The following is a 26,836-nucleotide window of genomic DNA, read 5'->3' on the forward strand; positions in this document are numbered from 1 at the left end:
AGATAACCCCGATCACGTGGCTGTCACGTGACGTCCCCACTTCCTGGCGGCAGTTTCAGACAGGATTGGAATCGCGCGACTAGAAATCTTTCAACAACAAACAGTAAACACAACCCGTAAGTAAAGCGAGTTGTTTTTATAAGTTCGCTCTCTGAGTCTCTTTCAAAAAACTGGTATCTAGCTACGTTAATTGGAAACGAATGAGTGTTATACGGTTAATCATTGGCGCTTAACCCTGTTTTGTGTCACAAATCTGCTTTCTGAGATGTGATGTGACGTAACTGTTACTGACGGTAGTTTCTGTTTTGGGGTTCATTTCATACCAGCAGAATCTTATAATAGCACAACGTTTCAAATCGGTTAAATGTTTCTATTCACAGACATACAAAGATGAGTTCCAGTAACGTTAATCATGATGCCCTCGCTTCAGATGTTGACACTCCTAGAAGGGACAACAGTCTTCCTGATCCATCTTCAGTCTCCGATGGGGTGACACCCACAAGCTTATTAAAGTAATTTTTCATTATTTTATTTGTATAAGTTGTCGTTCTCTTCTTACAGCGAAACTATTTATAACCAATTAACAGTATAAAACATTTTATGGAATGGGATTAAAGGGTTAGTTCACCCTAAAAATGAAAACTGTATTAATTTAATTACTCTTATGTTTTAAATTCATGAGACCTTTGTTCATCTTAAAACACAAATTAATATATAAGATTAAAGGGCACCTATTTTAACCCTTTTACAAGATGTAAATTAGGTTTTTGGTGTCTCCGGAATGTGTCTGTAAAGTTGCATCTCAAAATATCTGTTAGATTATTTATTCTAGCCTCCAGAATATGCCAATTTTGGTGTCTGAGTACAGTGAGGCTGTTTTTGTAGCCTGTGGCTTTAAACGCAAATGAGCTGCTTCTTCCCGCCCACCGTTTCTGCGTTTCTGCTTCTTATATTACGTTACATCAGATAAACAGCACAGTGACAGAGACAGACTTGAAATATATCTTGAAATACGGCTCATTATTCAAAAATAGCAACTAAGTTTATTTGATGTATTTGTGCTGGAGTTTATTCAAGCCATTCTGAAATGATGCGTCTCACACAAATGCTGTTTGCAGTACAGACACAGACATACTAGCATTTACTTACATGATGCGGTTGTGGTGATTACAGCGGTTAAAATTACATAGCGATTTTACTTTCTTTATTACAAACATGCTCTGTTTTAAAAACGTTGTGTTTTTAATTAAACACCAGTTTAATTAAACTAAGAAAAATCAGCTTACAAAAGTTGATTTTTATCATAGGTGCCTTTAAATTCAAGAGCTTTCTTACCCTCCATTGACAGCAAGGGCTTGGGCTTTATCCTGCTCTTTTTCACACCATTAACTGACCTAGGGCAGCTTGCATCATAGATCTATTCTTGCATGTTTTTAATGCCAAATTCTGACTTCATCATTGAAAGTTGCAGCAAAAATTGTCATTATACCAGTTGATTTTGTTATTGTCAAATATTGGTTAGTCCGTGTGAACTGAAGCCTCAGTTTGCTATTGTTAGCTGTAAGGAGCACTCTTCCTCTGCTGCTGTAGCTCATCCGCTTCAAAGTGTTGCTTATTACTTTAGCAGATCATCTTGGCCAATTCAACATGCCTAAATTGATATTGATGAGTAGTTCAACATAATTACCAAGTTAGTGTTTTTACACATTACATAACTTTCTTCATTATTTTTTTCTCTTTCCTCAAGGATGAAAGAAATAATGGAAAATCAGTGTTTTGAAATGAATGTTAAAGTCAGCATGGGTAAGCTTAGACTTATATTTGAATACGCTTATTTATTAATCACTTATTATTAATTAACCTAATGCTAATTCTAGTGTATGTTTCTTAGGAAAACACAGAGAGTCATGTGAAGCTGAGGCAGATCTGTAAGTGTGTCTGAAATTATTAATATATATGTGTACTGTATGTTATAAAGTAACAACTCAACTGCATCTGGATATATATATATATATATATATATATATATATATATATATATATATATATATATATATATATTATTTATTAATGTATTTATCTGTATCTTTGTGACAATCTGTAGATCTAAGTATGAAAGTGAAATAGAGCAAGCAAGACTCTCACACTTCAACAAAACACTGGTGTTGAACAGGTAAAGATTCTGTTGTTAGACTTTCTTTTGCAATATTCTGTGGCTGTTGACGTTAAAGTGTTTTTGTGTGTGTGTTCTAGAATGCAGATTTGGAGCGCCGTTATTGAAAAGATGATTCAGAATGGGGCAGATGCTGAGTGAGCAAATCCTGATTATTTAAATAAATCTAAACGTGTAGTCTAATATACACTTGTCATAACAATATTTTTTTTTTTTTAAATCAAACAGGGAACTAAAGGAACTGACCAATCAGAACTCTGAGATTTGTGAAAAGACCATCCAAATTTTAAAGGTGGGTGTGGACATCTGGTTTGCCAGATTTAGAAGAATTTTTGCTCATGGCGCGGGTCAAAGCAGGTGTTATATAGCTTTAGATTTTCCTCTGTACATTAGGACATGTCCTGTTATTTCTTTCTGAGGAAAAAGTACTTGCATATATATATTTTCTGCAGTGATTTAGCCATCAGTATGAAAGTAGTTTATGTAGCCATATAAAAAGCTAATTGTCATTTTTTTTAATTGTCAATATATATTTTATATATTCCACTGGGTTTAACCAATTTGTCAGGAAGAAGCTTTTAACAATCTAGAATATAAAAATGTAGCACTATGTATTATCAAATGTGTGTCCGAAAAGGTAGGTTTAAATTACTAGCACTTTACAAAAGGGTTGTATTAGTTAATGGTAATAATGCATTTACTAAAATAAACAATCAGCGCAGAGCAATACATTTATTACAGCATTTATTCATGTTTGTTTATGGAAATAAATTGGTTCATTGTTAGTTTAACTCAGTGCATTAACTAATGTTAACAAGCATGGATTTGGGATTATAATAATGCATTAGTAAATGTTGAACTATGATTAATAAATGCTGTACAAGTATTGTTCATTATTAGTTAATTTTAGCAAACACATTAACTAATGAACCCTTTTTGTAAATTGTGAGTTTAACTTTTACACAAATATATGTAGTGCTGAATAGCAAGAACATAATTCCACCCATATTTTGGAATTTTCACAAGTTATGCATATGCATTTAATTTGCTTGCTATGTAAATAAAATCTCTTTTCTGAATTTAATGTTAACACCAAAATCTCAATTTTAACTCTCATATACACTCACCAACCACTTTATTAGATTAATCTGTCCAACTGCCCGTTAAAGCAAAATTCTAATCAGTAACTTAATGCATTTAGGCATGTAGACATGGGCTGTTTCTCAATTCCAAGAACGCAGAGAACGGACTTGGGAAGAACAAACTCAGGAGACCAAGAGAACAGAGAACGCGTCATGTGAGAAATAAGTTGCTGCGTTCTTCCTGATGGTCACATGACCATCACACATTTTAAATAGAAAATTATTTAAACAGTAACGCATTCATACAACGATTTATTGTTTTCCCCCTTTTCAAAATATATACCATTCTTAAAAACATTATAAATATATGTTGCGCAATATAAATCAGATTTTAATACGACTTTCAGCAAACAAACATTGTGTTTATTTCTTTATTAAGATGGTTATGTTTATATTCACCATTTTATTAAGGGGAAACTCCTGAGGTAAATAGGTGATATCTCTCAACTTTAATAATAAATCTATATAAAATGCTGCGCTTTCCACCCCCAGTCGCAATGACTTCTGGCACTTCTAGAACAAGATCGGTGCTCAAGTCTGCATCGGTGCGTCCTTGATACCAAGAACACATCCGGGAAGTTTCACGCATCCTCCGTTCTTGCGGTCTTGAGTATTGGAACTGAACTTTGGCAGCTGATAAAGACGTTACCGAAGAACACGAGGACCCAAGAACGCTGAAGAACGCATATTGGGAAACAGCTATGGTCAAGACGATCTGCTGCAGTTCAAACTGAGCATCAGAATGGGGAAGAAAGGTGATTTAAGTGACTTTAAACGTGGCAAGGTTGTTGGTGCCAGACAGGCTGGTCTGAGTATTTCAGAAACTGCTGATCTACTGGGATTTTTATGCACAACCATCTCTTAAAAAAAGTGTGCGGTGTCCAGTGTGCGGCCGTTCTGTGAGCGCAAATGCCTTGTTGATGTCAGAGGAGAATGGCCAGTCAGATTTAAGCTGATAGAAAGGCAACGGTAACTAAAATAACCACTCGTTACATCGAGGTATGCAGGAGAGCATCTCTGAACACACAACACATCCAGCCTTAAGGTGGAAGGGCCACAGCAGCAGAAGACCACACTGGGTGCCACTCCTGCCAGCTAAGAACAGGAAAGTGAGGCTACAATTCGCACAGGCTCACCAAAATTGGATGATACATTAGAAAAACGTTGCCTGGTCTGCTGTAACATTAGGATGGTAGGGTCGAATTTGGCTTCAGCAACATGAAAGCATGGATCCATCCTGCCTTGCATCAACGGTTCAGGCTGGTGGTGCTGGTGTAATGGTTTGGGGGATATTTTCATGGCACACTTTGGGCCCATTAGTACCAGTTGGGCATTGTGTAAACGCCACAGGCTACCTGTATTGTTGCTGACCGTGTCCATCCCTTTATGACCACAGTTTGTCCATCTTTTGATGGCTACTTCCAGTAGGATAACTCGCCATGTCATAAAGTGCAAATCATCTCAGACTGATTCTCTGACACAATCTACATTGTAAAAGCGCTATACAAATAAAGCTGAATTGAATTGAATTGAAAAAATCAAATGGCCTCCAGTCACCAGATATCAATCCAATAGCACTTTTGGGATGTGGTGAAACGGGAGACTCATCATGGATGTGCAGCCGACAAATCTGCAGCAACCTAGTACTAGTAAGGTGTACCTAAAAAAGTGGCCAGTGAGTGCATTTGAATAATTATAGCCACAGAATGTTTAATTGCTGATCTTTTTTTCCTCCTAGGAAACACGAGAGCTTCAGGACCAGATTACAGATGTCCAAAAGCAAAGACTTGGTACTTGATATTTTAATGTGACTTTTTTTTTTATCAGCTAAAGTCTATCGGTTAAAGATTTTGAAATATTTTGACAGGTTGTGATGGTTGCTTTTAAAAACTAAAACAGAAAATACATTAACACTTACATTTTTAGTATGATGGCTAGGAAAGTATAAAGGTCTTATTCCTTTTTTTGACAGATCTAAAAGGACAGATAAAGAAAAAGATGCAGGAGATAAACGAGTTGAAGCAGGAGAAGGAAAACCAGGGAGAGGTTCAGCAGAAAACCAAGGAAAGAGCTGAGGCTGTTCTGCAGAAATACCAGAGGATCACCACTATCTTGCAAAATGTGCTCCGGGTATGTGGCTTCCCTTTGTGTTTGCTCCAGTACTTGTCATTATTCTGTCATCTTATTGCTTCCTTCTTTCCTAGGGAATTATACTGGCTAGTAAAGTAAACTGGAGAGAGGATCCTAAGTTAAGTGACATTGTGATGAAACTGGAACACATACCCAGCTAAAGAGGAAACCTTTAAACAGAGCTCTTCAATGTAAATACTCCAGGTTGCCACATTCAGGGTAATGTTTTGTACATTTCTGTAAAGTCATCTGAAAGGATGTTTTTCTTGTATATTCAGGCTTTTTATTGCAATTCATTTTAGAGTTTTAAAAACATCCTTAATGTGAGAAAGGTGATACATGCTTAGTTTTCATTCTTTTTAAATTCATTTTAGACTAATCCTTTAATTAAAGTCAATATGAAACCAAGTTCAATAAACCTTCTGTAATGTCATGATTAATGTGAAATCGGCTATTCAACAACAAATGTTGAATTCCTAAATGGGTAATTGGTAGGGCCAGACAGAATCTGTAGACATTTTTCTGCTATTTTTGCAGAGGATTTTGTTAAAAAATCTGAGGCTTTATGTTAAATGATTTTGAGAGTATCATAATTAAAATGTAATATATGAAATAAAAAAATAATACAAACTTATTTAATGTTTACAATGCAAATCCAATTAGATCCACTTATTTGGTAAAGAAAGCAAGTCTATGATTAATTTAATTTTCAAGTCTGAAATTAATTTAAAAACTGAATAAATACTAATTTACTCAACTAAATTCCATGTGGGCCTAGTAATTGGCTTTTGGTTATTTTCTCCAAACGTCTGTGTGGTGTAAATAACATCAGCAGTATAGAGATTGAAAAAGCATGTTTTTATGACAATTCTTTCTCCTTTGGAATATAAATTGCTCACATAAAGGAAAATGTAAGTTCATTTATTTACCTCATTTACATATAAATAGACAAACAAAAACTGCTTTTTCTTCCCCCTAGAAAAGGGCCATTTACAGCATGGTTTGTGTTAAATCTTTTAAAGCACATTTATAAAAGCATCTATTTTATCTTGTTTACTGCCCCGCCAAGAAAAACTCATTTGGATTGCATTAACTCCTCGTGTTACTAGTTAAAACACTCAATGCATTTTTTTCAACACATCCCACAATTTCTAAATATCAACCTCTACAAAATGTTTCATATGTCGATTTACGGTTAAAGTACCAAAATTAATACATATACTATGAAAAATCAGAAAACATGAAGATGACCAATTCATTAAAAACAAAAAATCTAAATCAAACATTTTTAAGGTGTGCCATAAAATATTTCATATTCTCATTTAACATGTTTTCTTTCTTACAATAGACCCAAAATCAAGTGTATTAGTGCAACAGGATTATGTTTGTTTGTTTTTCTTTTTGTAAACCAACAATGCTTTGTGTGAACCGTTATTTAAAACAGTCAAAATATGGTCAGCCATTTAGTAGAGCAGGCAGTTAAAAAAAAAAAAACAATCACGATAGGTTCCCTTTTTACAAAGTATTTTATTTCCAGTCACTATAAGTGGAAAGATTTAATACAGATATAAAAAATACAGACATGATGTAATAAAGTTCAAACATTGTATGGTCTCATATTTTGACCACCTGCCCTGCTATACATGGGCTCACTCTCTTGCCTTCCACCAGTGCAGGGTTTGGCTGAATGAGTAACCGTCCGTAAGTCCCGCCTATCTGACCTTTAGTGAGACGGCCAGGATTGACACATACACAGCCAATCACATCCTGAGAAAGAATAGCAAATTATTTCAGACACTTTAAGATGTCTTCCTTTTTGACATATATAAATGTAAATATAAAAATAAATGCGTATAAATATGCTAACATTTTATTCTGAAACGTGACTGATTTACCTTGATAAAATACCGAAGTTCAGAAGGAGCCACAAGAATATCAGGCGTGAGGCTCATTTGGCTGAACTGCTGAAACTTGTCATAATCCATGTTAACTTCTTCCGCAGGAGGATAGAGAGGATAGTAGCTGAAATAATAATCCATTTAAAGGTTAATTCAATTGTCAGGAATAGCAATACAGACAACCAACATAACATTTCTCTGGGGAGGTTATATTTTAAGATGCATATTTGACAAACCTCCTTTGGGTCAACATGTGTTTCATGATGCGTGAGAAACGTTCTGTCCCCGTCCCACTGCAAAAAACAGAAAAGCCACCTGAATGCTTGTGTTCACTCATTTTTTTTAAAGTCATTTTTTTTTTCAAATTAGAAAATAACCAGAAACCACAATAAAAAAAAAAAAAACCAAGTCATTCCTAAATAAACTACAGCGCATACTGTATGTACATTTGCTGTGAGTAGCATTACCTGCTGATCTCTTCTGCTCCCATATGAAACAGAATGTCTGTAGAAGTCAGGCCAAAAGTCACATTACCAATGAGGAGTGTGCAGGGGTCAGGGGCTAAAGTCACTCGCTAAGGGTGGAAAGACAATATTAGACAACATGAGCAATTGGAACATCCTCTAGTTTAAGATAATGACATGTTGAATAAAAGCATTTCTTTCTAATTACGCTTGGCCTGAATCACACAAATAGATCAAATATTAATCACCACCATTCAAGGAAAGAGGACGGCCAGTTACATTGAGATGAACAAGGTTTAGCTAATCATCTCACCGCTGTATCCTCTTTGCTGATGGTCAGGTTGAAGGGTGGCTGAGGATAAATGTAATGATGATGGACATCCCTCTGAGATGGAACAAACACCAACTTGCATGCCGTACTATGATAATTTAAAAAGAAAAAGAGTGTACATTGAAAAAGAGTTGTAATCGCTAGTAGTGCTTTATAGTTGATGTAGAGAAAAAGATCTACACACCCTTTGGTTCCTTCCACTATGCTGTCCATACATCTCTTGAAGATGGTCTCAAATGTTTCTGTCACCTGGTTTTTCTGTTGAGAATGTTGAACATTGAGTGCTTACGTTTGTGTGCATAACAGTAAATGTTAAAGAGGTCATATGATGGTTTGTAAAGCTTTCCTTTTCCTCTTGGATGTAATGTAGGTTTGTGTCTGTATAAAATGTACATGAATCCATTTGGCCTGAGTATATCTAAAAAAAGATCACTGCTAAAATAAAACTTTGGGAATTATTCTAACGTTAAATTACATTTAAGATTAGCATGACATCAGCAAAAGGCATACGCAAATACAGAAGGCGAGGTTTCAGTGATGGGCAGTGTTGTCATGTGATGAAAAAGCCTTGTGTTATTGTTTGAGATGTTTGATCAATCAACATGTAATTGGTCAGCTGGCCAATCAAAACACTGGGCTTTCTGTAAGGTGGAGTTTTTGTGGAAAGTTCCATTCAGAATGGCTCATCTTTATGCCCTAATCACTTCGAGGGTCCCTCTAAAGGGATGGAGGTATTAGAGCAGAGCGATGAGGCCTTCTGAATTAAGTGCAGTGTGTAACACCAAACAGCTTCCCTACTAAAAGCATAATAGCCTGAAGTGTCCATCAATTGTATTTTTCAAAATCCTTTATTTTAAAGGGCCTTCATAGTGGACAGGTTTGAGCACTGTAGTTTGGAATGCGATACATTTGGAATGTATTTTTGAAGAGCATTTCATGCAGACTGAGAATAGAGGTGCTGCAGTAATGTACAATTAAGGGCCACACATCGAAAGCGATTTTTTGCGTTTAGAGGTGCATCTTTTGAATGGTTTACTAACGGGCGTGAGTGTTTTACGCGCTGCTTATGCACGCCTCAGGTTTTAACCTCCTGCTTTTTGCTGTTGCGCAGAGTGCGCTCGCAGATGAAAAAAATAAACTCTGAGCGGAAAAAGCGCGTTAAGTCAGTCGCGTCTGTTTCATTCTCCAATCAAATGAATGCAGAGGCAGGGTTTTCGGTTGAGGTGACAGCAGTGTTTGTGTTGTAAAGATGACTAAGGAGACTTTTAATGATGGAGGAGAGGCTGCTTCACTGTTTCAATTTATCCAGAGCTGCATGCCTTTACAAATCTTGAATATTACAGGATTAATAAATGTTACATTTATAACAAACTCAACAGCAGCGCTCGTGTACAGTATGCAGTTGATTGTCGCTGCCTAGTGACAAAGTGTACTGCGCTTCTTTTTTTCTTGTCAACACGCGAGGCAGTGTGGTGCACCTCGCGTGTTTGGACGTAAAAGCGTGTTTAGTGTAATCAGCCCATTAAGCATATTATCCAGTTCTATTACACTAACAAAATAGTGACTTTTAAAATGGCATCTCTAACGAGAAATTTGGTTTACCTCAATCTGCTCATGTTTTGAATCAACAAAAGGTCCGAACTATGAAAGAAGGAAAAACAGTTAATCACTATCCAGACTTTCACAGAAAAATTTAAACCTGGAAAAAAATATAATAATAATAATAATAATAATAATAATCGCATGTTAGCTATGAAGCTGAACTCACCAGAATGCAGACATCAGGACGATCTTTATTGATAATAGTAATGAGGTCAAGCAGAGGGTCATAGGTCAGACTTTCAGAAGGAGTGTACGGCCCACAGGCTATCATGACCATCACAGGCTCACACACTGAAATAAAGACGGTTCGTTATGAAGGGTTTAATGTGAACACTCAGCAGGGATCTTGTTGATGAATGTCCAGCATTCCTACCTTCATCCATTTCTTGTTTCACTTCAGAAGGACAGTAAAAAGGCAGTGGGATGCCCTGGTGGACAAACACATTTCTAAATAAATATCATCATTTAACAAAGTGTAAACTAAACCAAACAGACTGAGGTACCTTACCTCGTACAGCTTGGTAGCAACAAGCTTCTCCCCCGAGGGATTCATACCTTCCATGACAACAACCTACAAATACAGTCAAAAATATATTTTTTTGACTCTTAACTATTTTTTCTTTAACTTTTAAAGAAGTATTTGTTCTGGCTTGTGAAATATACATGTAATAGCAATATCAGTGAAGAAATGTATGCAAAAATCTGCGAGCCTAAAAAATTACAAATTAAAAAAGTCAATTGTTTTATTATGCTCCATAGTTTATTTCAAGGTGTCAAAAAATACATTGTTTATAGTAACACTTTTTTATCATTTATATGAGAGCAATATTAGCCACCACTGCAGTTTTTAAATTAATATAAATATTTATTTCATACATTTTTAATCAAACATTTGCACTGAAATTTTAGTAAGTAATGTGATCACATACAGATGAGTGAATTTCTGAGTATATACTTTAACAGGCAAAAAAAGAAATAGTCCTTTACATGTGGTCAATAAGAACTATAAGTTCATTGAATTGATTGATACATTTCATTTTTAGGATATGAGATGACATGTCATGATATGAAATTTTTGTCATGCCCTGTGTTTTCCTGAGACTTGTATGTGTGCATCTCACCTGTCCAGGAAAGAGTGAGAACTCTTTAAGCTCAGACAGATCCACAGGAACTTGTCTGCCTCCCTGTTCCTGTCCAGCCTCCAAAAGCACAGACTGGGCATTGAGCTTTCCGTTACTGTCACAGCACACTTGCCCCAGTACTGTGATGCTGTCCTGCAGGAGAGAACCAAAGAGGACTTACACCAAATTCAGCCAAAATGGGTAAACATGAACTCCAAAATTAACTTCATCACACCAACCATTACCCTGTTCTATCTTCATATTACTTAGGCAGTTTTAGAATTAGTTTCTATAATGATGCTTGTTGTTACCTGAACCGGTAATGAAACTGGAGCAAATTCCTCGATGTTAAAGTTAGTCCGCAATTCCTCTCCCAGCTCTTCAATCTTTCCTGTCAGAACTACAAACAAAGGAAAGAACATTTGCAAATGTATACAAATATGTAAAAAGACAATCTCTATGCATCATATAATACAAACACAAATCTGTCTTACTATGTTGATGGAACTGTTTCACAGGGTTCTTAAATTTTTTCCCCAAAGTCAAATTTAAACACTTTCCTGGTGCATATTTACATGAATATACATAATCAGCAACTTATATTAGATGCTAATCATCATTTTATGCTATAGTAATAGTAACATATTTAATTCCATGTTTGCCCCAAGCCTGACACTGAATTACAGTCTTTACTCTTATTTGTTATTTACTTGCATCCTAAATTTGTATTTATTTTAATTTCAGATTAATTGCAGATAAAAAAGACCAGACCACACTACAGGCACATGTGCAGATTCCAGAGTATCTATTTTATTTAAATAGTTAATCATTGTTATCTATTTATTCATATAAATTAATAAGGGATTAATAATTAATAACTCTGTTTAATATCATCTTTGTAATTATGTTTGATAGTGTCATTGTGTATTTTGGTTTAAAATCACCTCAGAAAAAATATTGTAAATGTAAAGTTAAGCATAATAGCAGTGATACACATGTTATAAACAACTCGTTGGGTTGTTTACAATCTAATATGATTATTTGCTATTAGCACAAGTCTATGATACATTTTCATTTTTAGCCTGACATGTTTACTGCTCCAAAATATTTTAATCTTTCAAAAAATAAAATATATTGTTTTCAAGGGGGAAAAAATCTGTTGTTTTTTACTAGGTCATTTTTAAAGAATATATTTTAGAGCAGCGAGCACAATACCGTGAAACCGTGATATTTTTATCCAATGTTATTATATCGTCAGAATCTTAACCGGCCCAATCTGAAACGCCAAATGGGTCTAATTTATGCTGCATTTCCAAAAGTAACACTATCTTTATTAAGCTTTTCGCTTGTACGGTGGGTCTAACCTGTCAAAACACCTCTTAAAATTAGTTTTCGGACATTACATATTTGTACATTACTGTAACACATTTAATTCAATAACATTTGAGCTGGTTTGAGTTCTTAATTCGTTCATTTTATTTAAAATGTATTTATTTTGCTTTTTTATTAATTAAATCCCATTTAACCAATTATTTTTATGCAAAAGTCAAGTTGCATGTTAATTTGCTATGCAAAGAAAAGAAAAGAATTTATATTTTGCATGCCGTTTTATGTGAAATGGTGAATATAGGTCTATATAATCACCTTGCAATTTTGAAATTATTGCTTTTTTGTTATTCAGTTCATAAGTAAGATCAGTTTAAACTTTTATGAAGTTTTAAAAATAAAACCAGTTGTTCACTGTATAAAATATTACATTTTGAGCTGTTTATATTTATTGGCCTATATCTATATCTATATCTATATATATATATATATATATATATATATATATATATATATATATATATATATATATATATATATATATATCGGTTATCTGCCTTCCATAACTCTTAAGATTTGGTTATCGTTATCTGCCCAAAAAAAACCATATCGGTTCATCCCTATAAATTAACAGAAAAGCCACAATTATATATTCAGGCACTTTATCCAAAAGCAAAATCTAAGCATTTTTCAAACCTTACATAACAATTCAAGCATTTTCAAGGACCCAGCACCCGTACAAAACCTGTGTTTCTCAGAAATCTTAAAAATGTTTTCTCACCGTCCCGCACGTCCCTCAGTCTCTGAAACATGTATTTGTAGCTGCTGATGAGTGAATTCTCTCCTCCGTCCAGCATCTCCACGCTCACTGCAGTCTGTCCTTTCCCCATCCAGCGCGGACCCTGCACTGCCCCAAATGTGGAAACCACCTCTCCTCTCCCCCCACGCATGCCGTACTTTTGAGAAGGGGTTGCACTACACAAACACATCACCGATCTTTATAATATAGAACAAGTGCATCAAATTCTCTTAAAAGTAAAAATGTCAAATCAGTTTGTTTACCTTGGTGAGAAGCTGGCAGGTGACAGCATTAGACTGGGACTGGCGAGTCGGGCTACACCTCTCTTAGACTGAGGATGTTCAGGAGTGGTCAGTGCTCGCTTCTGAGAGCCCTGTGTTCATGCAGAAATTAACTCATGTTATTTAACCGATCCAGTTTTTAATATAATGTAAATTACAGTATCGAATAAACAAGTCGGGTTGTATGACAGAAAGAAAGTTTAAAGCCTGATCTCTACACTACTTTCTCAACTTAGATCAACATATAATACGCAGAAAGGCTTTTCATTTTTAATCAGCCAGCTCAAGCGCTTCCGGTGAACTGTCATCCAAATACAAAAATCACTGCATTTAAATTCTGGTTTCTGTAAAAATTAATGATTTTCACTGCCTGATTCATATATTAAAAAGTGGGTCTCAGACTGGACAAGAAGCACTGCATTAAATTCCATTGTTCCATGCGGTGTCTTAAAATATGGAAATTTATGTTACCCCAGTATTTTAATTAAGTTTCTGCACTAGCCTGCTGCTCCTGGCGAACCAATCAATTTTACACTTGAACAACTAAATGAATGCTTACGTCTGTTTAACTGATTATAATTTAAATACATCACATCATCAATGCTGTAAAAGGAACCTTATGAAATTTAAAATAGCCACAGTAACCTTTAACCGGAGGTTAATCTGTGACTGAAAAACACTTGCAGACCATGCATTTTTATCTATCTTCATACATTTCCAACAAGTCTCCCTCATTATTCTGTCTTTATTTAGTCTCACCTTGGCAGGTGTTGAATAGGAATCCAGCATGTTCTCCTCTTCCTCCTCTGCTCTGATTCTGCAAGACTCAGTTAAGAAGATCACTTTGAACATTTATGAATAAAAATTAAACAATCATTAATCTTTATGTTGAGCTTTATGAGGATACAGCTCCTGGATGGAGTTGATGTCTCTGGTTTTGTTTATTTGGCTTCCCTTTGAGGTGCTTTTAGGCTTTTTCTTCTTGTTCAGTACCTGTAAGGAGTGCAGAAGCAGTATGCAAATTAGGGCTGCACAATCCTAGAAAAATTTGACATTGCAATATTTTATTTGTCTGTAATGTACATTGCGATACACTGATGCTATACAGTTCCACCAAATGACTAAATAGTTTTTTGGTCACACTATTTTAAGGTTCAATTCTCACTCTTAGCAAACCCTTATGACTTTTGCTTCAATAAACACCTAATTTGCTCCTTATTAATAGTTATTGTGGTTGTTTGTAAGAACTAATAAGAAGCCAATATATCAACAACAAGCATGCTAATAAGCAATTTGTTAATAGTGAGAATTGGTCCCTAAAGTGTTAACAAATGTATTATATCTGTTTGATTGGGATGATTTTAAAAGGGAGTAAATCGCATAAAATGTAGTACACTACAGGCATAGATAAATGCAACAAAGCAAAAAAAGGTGTAATAAACAGTGCAAGCTTTATGGTTTTGTATATGTAAATGTAAAAATAAATTACACCGCAAAGTCAACTCAACATTGCATATCTATGTAATGTGACTGAGGATTCACACATTGCAATATCAATGCTGAAAAGATATACAGGAATACTGTATTGTTTAGCTCTAAAGCAAATGAAGCATAGAAACATTGTGGATCTTATTTTTGGCATCTCAAAGCACTGCAGAATTTCAGTTGGAGTTTTTAATGTCATTTTACTAACTTCTTGTTCAAACTGGTCCAGGTTTTCGAGAGTGAGCGGCAGCTGCTTTCTGGTGGAGCTAAAAGCAAACCACTCGAATACAATTTCTTCACCCGTCAGCCTGTGACAAAAACACTGCTCCAACACTACAATAGAAAAAAAAACAAAAGTCATGTGTATTTAATTGAGGTAAAGTTTTTCGCACATTCGTTCAGTGACAACTTGTGACATGCTCCCTTTATTGTTCACCGTGGCAGGGCTCAACAAGAAGATGGCCCAGGCCAGCGTGTGAAATGCTCAGGACAGTAGACAGGATTGTTACTGGCCCAATCGTACCAGTGCTTACTAAAGTTTAATTTGCCTGCGACAATGTCAATTGCGTCGAAATACAGTCTTAGAATCGAGAAACAGTTTGTGCTGTTAAGCCTTTAAATGCTACCTTCTCTGTGATATCAAAAACACCATATTGCTTTTCGGGTCCTCTTATGTGACTAGATGTTGTGAGCATGTTTTTTTTGTTTCTGGTCTCAGCGACGAGGCGGTAGCATAAAATTATGAGGCTAAACGAAAACGTTTGTTTCTAAATTCTTAGTAGCAGATGTGGATACAACACAACGAAAAAAATGAAGTAATGTTTGCACAGTTAGTTTTCAGTTTGGCAAGTCAGCCACCATTTGTTAAATAATGTAGAGCTGCAATAAAACACCGGCACATTTTCCATACTGCTCTATTTGTTTGCATAACACTTTGAATTTTGCTCACAATACATTTTAAAAATATATACATCTTAGATTATTTTTGACACATTCTTTAAAATGTGTGGCTAAAAAAAATAGCAATTATTTTTTTTTTGGGTGGGGCCAGTAAAAATATTGGCAGAGCAAGAAAATATCTTAACCACTTGGGTTAGTTGAAAACTCTGCATGGTAATTTGAATATTCAGTCTAAAATCACATGTAAGCATGACTTGAAAACAACACTGGTACTATTTATTTGACTCCAAACAATGTTGTACTTTGATAGTCATTTGCTGCTAATATGATTTCAGTTTTTTTTTTGCAATAAATAATTTCTGAAGTTATTATTATTAAGGAGAAAGTCCTAATGTGTGAACATAAAACCAAATTTACCTCAATGTGTATTTGTAAGTACTTGCCTACAAACACACAACCACATACATGTATATTTGTGTGTTTAAAATTAAGAGATGCATATATTTTAGAGCATTAAATCATGTCAACAATACTAAAATCACACACAATGAATAGATTGGACATTTACTTTTGTCGATGGTGTCATTGTTGAAGGCTATGTTGAAAGTGTCCAGCTCAGACTTGATGTCCTCTGCAGTGACTGAAGCCATTGTTATTGTCCTCTGATGTTCAAATGTAAAAAAACAACCTCCTAAAAAAGAAAACAGGTTTTTCAAAAACATTCACACCACACAATTATTAAAACGGACTTATAACAGTCAGAAATGTTAAGTCTCTCACTAAATACTAACGTAAACACAATGGCGCTCTCGCGAATTCACTTATTTAGCTTTATAAACAGTTTTACTCAACATAACAGCAAGTTCGAAATAAGACAATCCTAATGAACACGTTTTAATGACTTGTATGACAAGATTACCTTTTATTAAACGTCAAAATCAGCTGTCATATTCCTCAGCAGTCTTTGCATCACGTTCGGATTGCCGCGAAAATGTACTACCCGCAAAACCCACTGAAAGGTCACTTCCGGTTCCTGCACGTCTCCTCCAGAACGGCAGAGGGAGCGCAAGGTCAACCGCAACCGAATTTCCTCCCAGATCAGCTGAAAGGAAACAGAATAAACCCTGTAGCTTCTACACGTGTTTGTGGTGCTGTAAACGTATAAGTATTTTTGTGATTTACATCTTACTTTTCACTGTCGCTGATATTATTTGTCAAAATGCCGAAGGTTAAAGCCGAGAAGAAGTCTCGAACACACCAGGAGGTGAAGAGTCAAGGTTGGTTTGAAATGTTTTAGTACTGCATGCTGTCAAACCATTTAATCAAATGTCCCCTTATAGATATAATAATCAAAGTTAAACCTGTAATATATTTAAAATTTAAATAATATAAACCTTTTAGAACTTGCTAGTAACACTTCCTGGTCACTTCTTACTCCAAAACAGAAGAGGAGGCATTATAGCTATTTTTAGGTCCAAAATGTTTACTTTCATTCATCTCATGTATATAAATTAATCCCAGTTGTTTTGACTTATTTTATACAGTATTTGCACCTCTAAAACACCAGTTAACATTTATAAATTAAACCAGGAAATGTACAGTATATTTATATGTTTACTGTGTATATTCAGTTTTCTCACAACAGTGATGTCCCAAAGCAAAACAGTCGGTCTTACTCCCCATAAACACTGCACTATTTAATATTTATACGTATTCATTGCACTTTGTTGAACTAATTCATCTTGAATTGTACATGTCCACTGCACATATACGTTTGTAATTGTTCACACAGCTTAAATCAGAGTTTTATATATATTTTCTTTTTTTTTAATGTTTTAAAAATTATGTTTAACAGATCAAGGGAAATTTCACAGCATGTCTGATAATATTTTCTCTTCTAGAGAAAATCTCATTTGTTTTATTTCAGCCAGATTAAAAGCAGCTTTTAATTAAAAAGAAACATTTTGGGGTTAATATTATTAGCCCCTTTAGGCTATATATATTTTTTCCAATAGTCTACCGAACAAACCATTGTTATTCAATAACTTGCCTAATTATTCTAACCTGCCTAGTAAACCTATTTAACATAATACTTTATGCTGTGTAGAAGTGTCTTGAAAAATGTCTTGTAAAATATTATCTACCTTGATCATGGCAAAGATAAAATAAATCAGTTATTAGAAATTAGTTATTTAAACTATTATGTTTATAATTAGAAATGTGTTGAAAAAAATATCTCTGTTAAACAGAAATTGGGAAAAAAAATAAACAGGGTCTAATAATACAGGGGGCTAATAACTCTAACTTCAACTGTATATATCTGCATATTTCTGATTATTAATAGCAGCCTGTGCACATTCATCTATTGTAAATCTCTGTTCATATTTAATACAACCAGTTATGTTCATAGTACATCCATCTGTAAATGTCTCCATAGTTTTTCTATAGTTGCACTTTATAAAGTATACCTATATCCTGTACTTGCTGCTGTCACACTCCTGGTTAGACCTAAACTGCATTTCGTTGCCTTGTACTTGTACATGTATAATGACAATAAAGTTGAATCTAGTCTCACATCGGGGTAAAGTTGGTTTTATATTCACACATTCATTCTTTTTTGAATAGTGACAGTTTGTGACATGCTAGTTGGAATATTCAGTGAGAAATTCCATGTAAGTGTGACTTTTAAAAAACATTAGTGTTATTTATTTAACTGTAAACAGTGTTGTATTTTGATAGTCACTGGCTGCTAATATGATTTTACTATTTAGAATTGGCAAAGAATACTTTACTGAAATTATAAAGTCTGAATGTGGGAATATAGACAACTTTACCTTAAGTAATCTCACTCACCCATTCAAAAAATACTTTTGACTTTTTTTGTTCAATATTGGATTACATTAACCCATGTTCCATATTTCAGGAATTATGTTTAATACTGGTATCGGTCAGCATATTTTGAAAAACCCTTTGGTTGTCAACGGCATCATAGAGAAGGTCAGTAATAGGGATTATGAGTTTTTCTGGATTGTTTGTCTATTTCCTTTTAAGGCTGAATGAGCTTTCTCAGTGCACGTCTATACTGTTACAGCACATCATAATCAGCATATTTATTTATTAACAAAATGTATTTTTCAGGCAGCGCTGCGACCAACAGACGTTGTTCTGGAAGTTGGTCCTGGAACAGGTAACATGACTGTCAAACTTCTGGAGAAAGCCAAGAAAGTAAGTAGCTTTTAATGGATGTTTTCTTTCTAATTTAAATATTATTGGAACTCAACCAACCGTTATTTCATTGTTTACTTTTTACTTAAAGGTGGTTGCGTGTGAGTTGGACACCAGGCTTGTTGCTGAGCTTCAAAAAAGAGTCCAGTGCACGTAAGTACTTTTCATACAACTTTATCATCACTACCCCAACAACAAACTTAGCACATGCTTAATCGAAAAATCCTTTTTATTGAACAGTCCAATGCAGAACAAACTTCAGATCCTCATCGGGGACGTCCTCAAAACAGAACTCCCCTTTTTTGATGTCTGCGTGGCTAATCTGCCTTATCAGGTAATGTTTTGTTTATTATTTTGTTTATCTCTTTAGTTGCTGTAGATCTGATTTCTGAGTACATCTGCTGTACAGCACTGAACATGTACTCAAAGCGAATTTTAAATACTTAAACTTGCTTACTCTGATGTGGTTTTCATGCCAAACTCATGCCGTTTTCTTTTTTCATTCTGTAACCATAAAGAAAAAAACAGGTCTTGTTCACTCTTGACCATATAATTGCAGTGTATGACCAGCATTAAGATGATAAAAATATGATGACATAAATTTAATGCATTATTTTACAAGAATCTTTTACTCATTGTTTGAATAAATCAAAATTTAAAATATGATTCACAATGCCAAGAAATCCCAGAAAATATATGCATAGTTTCTTTACTGAGATGAATTCCTCTAGATGGGAACTCAATGGTTGTCATTCATTCATTCATTCATTCATTCATTTATTCATTCATTCATTCATTCAATCATTTTCTTGACGGCTTAGTCCCTTTATTACTCTGGGGTCGCCACAGCGGAATGAACCGCCAACTTATCCAGCAAGTTTTTACACAGCGGATGCTCTTCCAGCTGCAACCCATCTCTGGGAAACATCCACACATACACACATACACACTCATACACTACAGACAATTTAGCCTACCCAATTCACCTGTACTGCATGTATTTGGACTGTGGGGGAAACCGGAGTACCCGGAGGAAACCCATGCGAACGCAGGGAGAACATGCAAACTCCACACAGAAACGCCAACTGAGACGAGGATCGAACCAGCGACCTTCTTGCTGTGAGGCGTGCTACTCACTGCGTCGCCCACTCTAGTTGTCAGATAAATGCAATAACTTAAACATACAGGCATTGAATTTTATGTAGTGTTTAATTTGCATTGATATTCCAACTAATTGTGGGTCTTTTCTGGTGCTAACAGTGCTTTCTACAGTATGAATGGTCAACAGGTCAGGATTTTTGTTAAATAATGCATTCAATTTAATTTTATTTGTTCATTGTCTCTTTAATTGAGAGTAACAAAGAACTTCAGAGAAATTATCACTTCAGAAGTATTTGTCATTGTTGGGTCATGTTAGTCAATGAAGTGTACTGCAGATTGTTACAAAATCACTGATATTCGCACATTTGATTTTTTTCCTTAGATTTCATCGCCTTTTGTGTTCAAGTTGTTACTCCACAGGCCATTTTTTAGGTAAGAACTTTTTTTTGTAGGATGTGTCAGTAAATGTGACTGCAGGATTCATTCTTTAAACAAAAAGTTTAAAAAAAATATTTATTATTATTTAATTATATTATAATAATTATTATTCTTTAAGGTTTCTTATATTCACACAAGTTAGCTAAAGCCTCAGATTTGCCTGTTTTGTATTGTTCATGAATATGCTAAACACTTACAATGAAGCATAATTGGTGGAAAATGACACTCGATGTAGATAAGTTTGAGTTCATCACAATATCAGTATTATTAGTGCTGTTATTCTGTTTGAGTTGGTTTTATTGTGTGTGTGTGTGTGTGTGTGTGTGTGTGTGTGTGTGTGTGTGTGTGTGTGTGTGTGTGTGTGTGTGTGTGTGTGTGTGTGTGTGTGTTTGTGTGTGTGTGTTTGTGTGTGTGTGTGTGTGTTTAGATGTGCTGTGCTGATGTTTCAGAGGGAGTTTGCAATGCGCTTGGTGGCTAAACCAGGAGACAAGCTGTACTGCAGACTGTCCATCAACACACAGTTGCTGGCCCGTGTGGACCATCTCATGAAGGTTTGTAAAGTCCCTCAATTCACCAGCTGATCATGGAAACCCATTTCTGTTTTTATAGGGAAAAAATGAGATCCCACCTTACATTTGTAACATATGTTACATTTAAAAATCGAAACTGAGATACAAGGAAGCAAACACATTTCTAATATGACAAGTTTACATTACTAATTCTCTACTGCATCATTTACTTTCATTAGCCCCTTTCACACAGTGATACCGGTAAATATCCGGAAAATTTCCGGAACGACTTTACCGGTATATTGAAAAAAGCGCTGTTCACACAGGCGAGGACGTTACGGAATTTTTCCGGAAAAGAGCATTTACACATCCATCGCAAAATGCCGGTAAATTCTGACATCATTAACCAGAAATGACCTCTAAACGGCTTCGCTTGTGTTTGTAGACATTCGACTACATTACAAACTCTTTGGATGGATAAGTGTTGAGTACAACTCTAATGAAAACATAGAGAAACACTTTCGCATGTCGGATGTTCATAATATGTGTGTGTGCTGGCGCTCACAGGCACACGCAAAAACAAACAACGGATTATCATAAACATTTTATCGATAATTATTTACACAGTTAGCATTAAGAAGGAACATAGAAACGTTATCTGACTAACATCTAATAGCTAAAGGTGTCTGGAAAAATATTCAAAGGCTTTTATTCTCATAAACCGCGCGCATGTGAATGCGTCTGACTGTTCTGATTGGCTAAAGCAGGTGTCTCACGTCCAGCACGTTCTAGACATGGACGCGCTTTTTCCGGCAATCTTCCTTCTGCATTCACACAGCGCAGCATTCCGGCAAATTACCGGTAATGTTACAACTTATCTTTCCGGAAAATAGCCAGAATGAATTTACCGGTATTTCAAAAAGGGCCTATTCACACATACACACCTTTCCGGAAAATTACCGGTAATTTTCCATAAGGTCTGTATGTGTGAAAGGGGCTATTGTTATGAGTATTAAAATACACAATAAGGTTATGAATCTTGCTTGAATAGATAATTCCCCAGCATAGTTTGATACTGTCATCTGTAAAATAAATAATATTATTATTATATTTTTTTTTTTTGCAGGTGGGAAAGAACAATTTCAGACCACCTCCAAAAGTTGAGTCCAGTGTGGTGAGGATAGAGCCCAAAAATCCTCCTCCACCTGTCAACTTTCAGGCATGTGTGCTCAATGAAATGATAAATTGGCTGTATGGTTATTGTAAATGATATAACAGTGTTTTTCCTACATTCATAGGAATGGGATGGTCTGGTCAGAATTGCATTTGTTCGAAAGAACAAAATGCTCAGTGCTGCCTTCAAGTAAGACCTTTTTAAATGCTTTTTATGTTGAGCAAGTATAAACGTATAAAAATATAAACATTTTAAGGAATCTTGTTATTTATGATATGGAATAAATTTTTTTTGTCAACACAGATCTGCTGCAGTCGAGAAACTTTTAGAGAAGAACTACAAGATTCACTGCTCCGTCCACAATATAGTGAGTCTGCTTTAAATTGGCTTCAGTCCTGTTTACACTTATATACTAGGGGTGTAACGGATCACGGTTAATCTGTGACTCATACTATACGTATCACAATCCATGGTTTAGAACACGCATGACCTGCAGATTAATACCTTTCTTTTTTACTAGTAGATTAATCCTAAATTTGTAACATTCACAGGTCACACTTTACAATAAGGTTCATTAGTTAATGTTATTTAATGCATTTACTAACATGAACAAACAATGTAAAATACATTTACTACAGTATTTATTTATGCTATTAAACGTTATTTAATGAAAATACAGTTGTTCATTGTTAGTTCATGTTAACTCATGGTGCATTAACTAATGTTAACAAGCATGGACTTGAATGTTAATAATGCATTAGTAAACGTTCAATTATGATTAATAAATGCTGTACAAGTGTTGTTCATGTTAGTAAATGCATTAACTAATGAACCTTATTGTAATGTGTTACCCATTTACAGAGTGAGTGCCTCTCGTGTCATGCAAATCACATGTATGAAAGCTTTAAGATTGTATATAATAGTAGATATAATGATGATTGAGGAAGTTGTGGAAGGTTATTTAGGATGCCATATCTAGCAATGAAGCTTTATGAGTGAATAACTGAATCATTTATTGAAAATGAAACTAAAAATAAATTTAGGTTGTACAAATTATAATGCTAGATTTCTACATTTAGTGTTATCAGCAACGGTAGTAACAGTGAATTTTTCACAGTTCTGAATATTTTACAGTTTATTTTTATTTAGTTGATTTTTTTTTTCTTTTTAATAAAATTACAGGTTCTAAGTTCTGTTTGTTAAACCAAAAGTGTCTTGCAGTACTGTTTTTGTAATAAATAAAAAGCAAATGACATGTCTTCTCCCTTTTTGACTGATCCGAAAAATGGTCCGATGCGTGACAAAAAAAAAACAATAACGTGATCCGAACCGTGAGATTTGTAATCCGTAACACCACTAGTATATACAAGCTTGATCATTGTTGGGTCAGTTGGTGGAGTGGGGGTGTCTTTTATAGCTATTTATGCTACAAAAGAAGTCTAATCAAAATCATTTTCAAACATCTCTAAATCTGGAAAGCTCAACTCTTTAGACCCCCTTCACACCTGTATTTAGCTTCATCAGCTTGTGCTATCAGATGTAAACTGCACTTTTTCACTGCACTTATCTGTAGATGCAAGTATATTTAAATATTTCCAAATTGAATTGCAGGAAATCCCTGAGGATTTCAACATTGCTCCGAAAATTGAAAGCATCCTTCAAGAGTCCAAGTTCAGTGATAAGAGGGCACGTTCCATGGATATAGATGATTTCATGGTGTAAGTATAACCCGCTTCACTTCATGTACATTTTGTGTTTTGGGGGTGTTTTGTAAAGCATTTTTTTCTGCATCCATATTTTACGCTAGGCTTCTTCATGCGTTCAACTCTGCTGGGATACACTTCTCTTAAAATTTAAGGAACGGGGAACGGCTACTAGCTTTACAGAAGTGATGTCACGGTCTTCTCGTATTCTGGTTGATGCTTTCGTACATGCGAAGAAATGATTGACATTTCTTTTCAATGGACAAGCAATGGAACACTTAATCACTCAGGCTGGGATGTTTTGTGCCTTTCCTGTATTGGGGAAAGAATTATGGACTTCTTTTGAGAGGTAATACTTTAGATGTACGAGTGTGTGGTAAGAGCTTTTACTCTATAAGATTGTCTTAACGGATAAGACAAGTTTTTCATTACCGTCAGTCTCAGCACTGAACATCATCGTGTGTTTACTTCTCATTACTGAACTGTCAAGGTGAGAAATGATTGCTGTTAACACTTTACGGTAAGGTGCAGTTTTAATTGCATTAGTTAATGTAAAGAATTGCCATGAACAAATGGATCATTTGATTGATCAAAAATAATAATATTAACTACTATTTACTCACCCTTAAGTCTTTCTAAAATGTTTGAGTTCCTGCCTCTGTTGAACATAAAATAGATATTTTGAAGAAAGCTGAAAACCTTATATAGTAATTGTTTTCTCTGCTATAGAAGTCAACAGTTACAGGTTTTCAGCTTTCTTCAAAATATCTTCATTGTGTTTAACAGAAGAAAGTAACTCATAACTAAAGGTTTGAAACTGGTGAAGTATGATTAAATGATGACAATTTTCTTTTGTGGGTGTACTATCTCTTTAAATACAAACAATGAGCCGAACATTTTGCAGCATTTTTGCCTGGGTGGATATAAATGGATTGATAGCAAAGCTTCAGTTCATTTATAGAACTTGGAGTGTCAAACATGTATTAGTGAATCTAGAAAAAATAACATACTTTGAATATTAAATGTGTAAGTATTTAAAACATACATTTTATTTGCATTTTCGTACAGTTATTGAAACTGTACTTTGTATACTGTAAATATGATTGCAAACTATTGACCTATTCTCTAATTTGTTTAAGGCATGTTTCTTTAAAAGGGTTTAGTTGTACAAGGTCAATAAATCTTAAAGTAAATGTTTTGTTAACTTATTATTTAGAGTGTAAAAAATACAATCAAGAACATGTTCTCCAAACTTCTGAATACAAGTCTTTTGGCTTTTAAAGAAAGAAGAAAACTGCTTTGTTCATTTGTGTACGACTTGTGTCTAGTGCTTCTAATTTGATTCACTTTGAATTGTTTTCATGCTCCGAAAGTAAAACAACCTTTTTTTGGAATCGTTTTTGACTCCTTTCACAAATAGCCTAGAGTTTAACAATTGAGTTTAACCATTTTTAAATCCATTCAGTTAATCTCCAGGTCTGGCGGGTGCACTTTTATCTTAGCTTAGCATAAATCACTAAATCTAGATAGATCATTAGCTTCTTGCTAAAAAAAAAAAAAAGATAATTTTCCTCTTTAAGCTTGACTCTTCTGTAGTTACAATGTGGATTAAGACAATAAAAAAACAGCTTTTTCCAGGTTGATATTTTTTAACTGTAGGGGCCTCTATAAATGAACGTACATTCCCCCAAAATTCCCCCTCAGATTTTCATCTTTTGATGTGATAGAAAGGTTGAAGATATAAATTTGATTATTGTTATTATTATTATTATTATTATTATTATTATTATTATTATTATCATTATTATTATTATTATTATTATTATTATTATTATTATTATTATTATTATTATTATTATTATTATTATCATTTTTATTATTATTTTAAATATATGGATATGGATATATGGATATATATAAATATGGATTAATAACCAATGATCACTACTGATCATTTTATGCTTTTTAAAGAAATCTTTAAATGTGTGTTTTTCTTGCGATGATACTTCAGAATGACTTCAATGTGGCCCTTTATCTTTCATATATTGGCAAACCCTGAATGCACCCTGCAGGAAAAAAAAGGTTAAACAGACTTGAGATCTGATCATTTGCAAGATTTATTCTATTTTTTACTTGTCTGCCCTTATTTTCTTTTAGTACACTCTGCAGAATTAAATGAAAATTTAGTTTTTCACATGACTGACGATTAAATGAATAGAAAATCTGTTGTGGTTACTGTTGGAAGAATTAAGTGGATTATTTCGGTAGTTGCAGACCAAACGCTCGTTGTCTTTGCGTTATTTGAGCACTAGATGGCTCTCAAGTACCGTGACAACTGTTTTGTGTTTAGCTAACAAGGCAACTATTCCTACTGTCAACCCTTTCTTTCACTTTTTCTTTTTCACATTCACCTATTTTACTTCAGTTTTTTAGTTTCTCTTCTTTTTTTAGTTTTAGTTTCTTTTCAGTTTCTCTTTAATTTTATTGTTCGTTTCACCACCTCTTTCTTTGCATAGTGTAAATATATATAGATATCTGTACAGATATAATTTTACAGTTTTGTTGTTGTTGTTGTTGTTAAACTTTTACTCTTTTTCCTCTCCTGCTAACAAAAACTTACTGCAAAAGCTGATTTTTTTTATATTGACACTCTGGCTGATAGATGGCAGGAACTTGTACAGTATGTATTGGGGTGAAGTGTCTTGCTCTATTCTGAACTGGAAAGGATTGATTTGAGTTGGAGCGCCACAGGCTCACAGCCTCGAGAGTGACAATGGCCTCTTCTGTCAGTCAATGCTGGAGTGTGTGTTGACTGCCTGATAGCGCTCGTGCACAGTATGAGGCTGATTTGATGGATTGATATCATTGGACTCTTCAGGCTTGTTTTCATTCAGATATTTTAAAATGACATACAGGGTTTCCATGGGTCATGGAATTTCTGGGATACAATGCTCAGCATAGATAAGTACACCCCTTACAAATCTATCTTTTAAATTTAATATTTTTAATAGTAAGCAATACCATATTACATTTG

General features: G+C 34.6%; 3 protein-coding genes across 8 annotated transcripts; 2 read left to right on the top strand and 1 right to left on the bottom strand.

The window, feature by feature from the left end:
* The first annotated feature begins 29 nt into the window (after positions 1-29).
* On the top strand, positions 30-5,863 carry cenph (centromere protein H). Of its 3 annotated transcripts, none has more exons than XM_087263712.1 (10): positions 30-293; positions 381-512; positions 1,748-1,803; positions 1,892-1,928; positions 2,105-2,173; positions 2,254-2,310; positions 2,402-2,465; positions 5,054-5,105; positions 5,288-5,445; positions 5,520-5,863. In XM_087263712.1, the coding sequence occupies exons 2-10, from the start codon at positions 391-393 to the stop codon at positions 5,604-5,606; spliced, it is 702 nt and encodes a 233-aa protein (XP_087119838.1). In that variant the 5' UTR covers positions 30-293; positions 381-390; the 3' UTR covers positions 5,607-5,863. The 3 variants fall into 3 exon arrangements, with proteins under 3 accessions (XP_087119838.1, XP_087119837.1, NP_001107081.1); XM_087263711.1 differs by having other exon boundaries at positions 30-116; NM_001113609.1 differs by lacking the exon at positions 30-293 and having other exon boundaries at positions 391-512; positions 5,520-5,606.
* Positions 5,864-6,952: 1,089 nt separating this feature from the next.
* Positions 6,953-16,671, bottom strand: pola2 (polymerase (DNA directed), alpha 2). 2 transcript variants are annotated; one of them, XR_015496842.1, is made up of 19 exons: positions 16,572-16,650; positions 16,221-16,343; positions 14,961-15,085; positions 14,175-14,260; positions 14,027-14,084; positions 13,250-13,359; positions 12,969-13,162; positions 11,173-11,261; positions 10,862-11,014; positions 10,249-10,311; positions 10,114-10,168; positions 9,907-10,031; positions 8,760-9,779; positions 8,323-8,516; positions 8,121-8,226; positions 7,811-7,917; positions 7,580-7,636; positions 7,341-7,467; positions 6,953-7,212 (listed from the first exon to the last, which is right to left on the bottom strand). XR_015496842.1 is itself a non-coding variant. In NM_199581.2 (19 exons), exons 2-19 carry the CDS (start codon positions 16,300-16,302, stop codon positions 7,060-7,062), a joined length of 1,803 nt encoding a protein of 600 aa, NP_955875.2. In that variant the 5' UTR covers positions 16,303-16,343; positions 16,572-16,671; the 3' UTR covers positions 6,953-7,059. The 2 variants fall into 2 exon arrangements, 1 of the variants encoding a protein (NP_955875.2); NM_199581.2 differs by having other exon boundaries at positions 8,323-8,396; positions 9,741-9,779; positions 16,572-16,671.
* Positions 16,672-16,756: 85 nt separating this feature from the next.
* Positions 16,757-25,196, top strand: dimt1l (DIM1 dimethyladenosine transferase 1-like (S. cerevisiae)). 3 transcript variants are annotated; one of them, XR_015497001.1, is made up of 13 exons: positions 16,767-16,929; positions 18,576-18,649; positions 18,791-18,877; positions 18,969-19,030; positions 19,118-19,211; positions 20,361-20,410; positions 20,844-20,967; positions 22,052-22,144; positions 22,224-22,288; positions 22,403-22,466; positions 23,711-23,817; positions 23,907-24,462; positions 24,556-25,196. XR_015497001.1 is itself a non-coding variant. In NM_001003556.3 (12 exons), exons 1-12 carry the CDS (start codon positions 16,872-16,874, stop codon positions 23,947-23,949), a joined length of 921 nt encoding a protein of 306 aa, NP_001003556.2. In that variant the 5' UTR covers positions 16,757-16,871; the 3' UTR covers positions 23,950-25,196. The 3 variants fall into 3 exon arrangements, 1 of the variants encoding a protein (NP_001003556.2); XR_015497000.1 differs by having other exon boundaries at positions 23,907-24,431; NM_001003556.3 differs by having other exon boundaries at positions 16,757-16,929; positions 23,907-25,196.
* The last annotated feature ends 1,640 nt before the right edge of the window (positions 25,197-26,836 follow it).

The sequence above is a fragment of the Danio rerio genome, chromosome 8, assembly GCF_052040795.2.
Source record: "Danio rerio strain M-AB ecotype USA chromosome 8, GRCz13ab, whole genome shotgun sequence".
NCBI classification, from domain to species: Eukaryota; Metazoa; Chordata; class Actinopteri; order Cypriniformes; family Danionidae; genus Danio; species Danio rerio.

Bases quoted from the DNA above. Each gene is read 5' to 3' on its own strand.
- cenph (XM_087263712.1), top strand. From the start codon at position 391: ATGAGTTCCAGTAACGTTAATCATGATGCCCTCGCTTCAGATGTTGAC. The intron at 1,804-1,891 runs GTAAGCTTAGAC...TATGTTTCTTAG, and splicing joins GAATGTTAAAGTCAGCATGG to GAAAACACAGAGAGTCATGT. The intron at 5,106-5,287 runs GTACTTGATATT...TTTTTTTGACAG, and splicing joins TGTCCAAAAGCAAAGACTTG to ATCTAAAAGGACAGATAAAG.
- dimt1l (NM_001003556.3), top strand. From the start codon at position 16,872: ATGCCGAAGGTTAAAGCCGAGAAGAAGTCTCGAACACACCAGGAGGTG. The intron at 22,145-22,223 runs GCATGTGTGCTC...CTACATTCATAG, and splicing joins CTCCACCTGTCAACTTTCAG to GAATGGGATGGTCTGGTCAG. The intron at 22,467-23,710 runs GTGAGTCTGCTT...ATTGAATTGCAG, and splicing joins ACTGCTCCGTCCACAATATA to GAAATCCCTGAGGATTTCAA.
- pola2 (NM_199581.2), bottom strand. From the start codon at position 16,302: ATGGCTTCAGTCACTGCAGAGGACATCAAGTCTGAGCTGGACACTTTC. The intron at 14,085-14,174 runs GTATCCTCATAA...TGAGTCTTGCAG, and splicing joins ATCAACTCCATCCAGGAGCT to AATCAGAGCAGAGGAGGAAG. The intron at 7,637-7,810 runs GTAATGCTACTC...TGTTTTTTGCAG, and splicing joins GGAGCAGAAGAGATCAGCAG to TGGGACGGGGACAGAACGTT.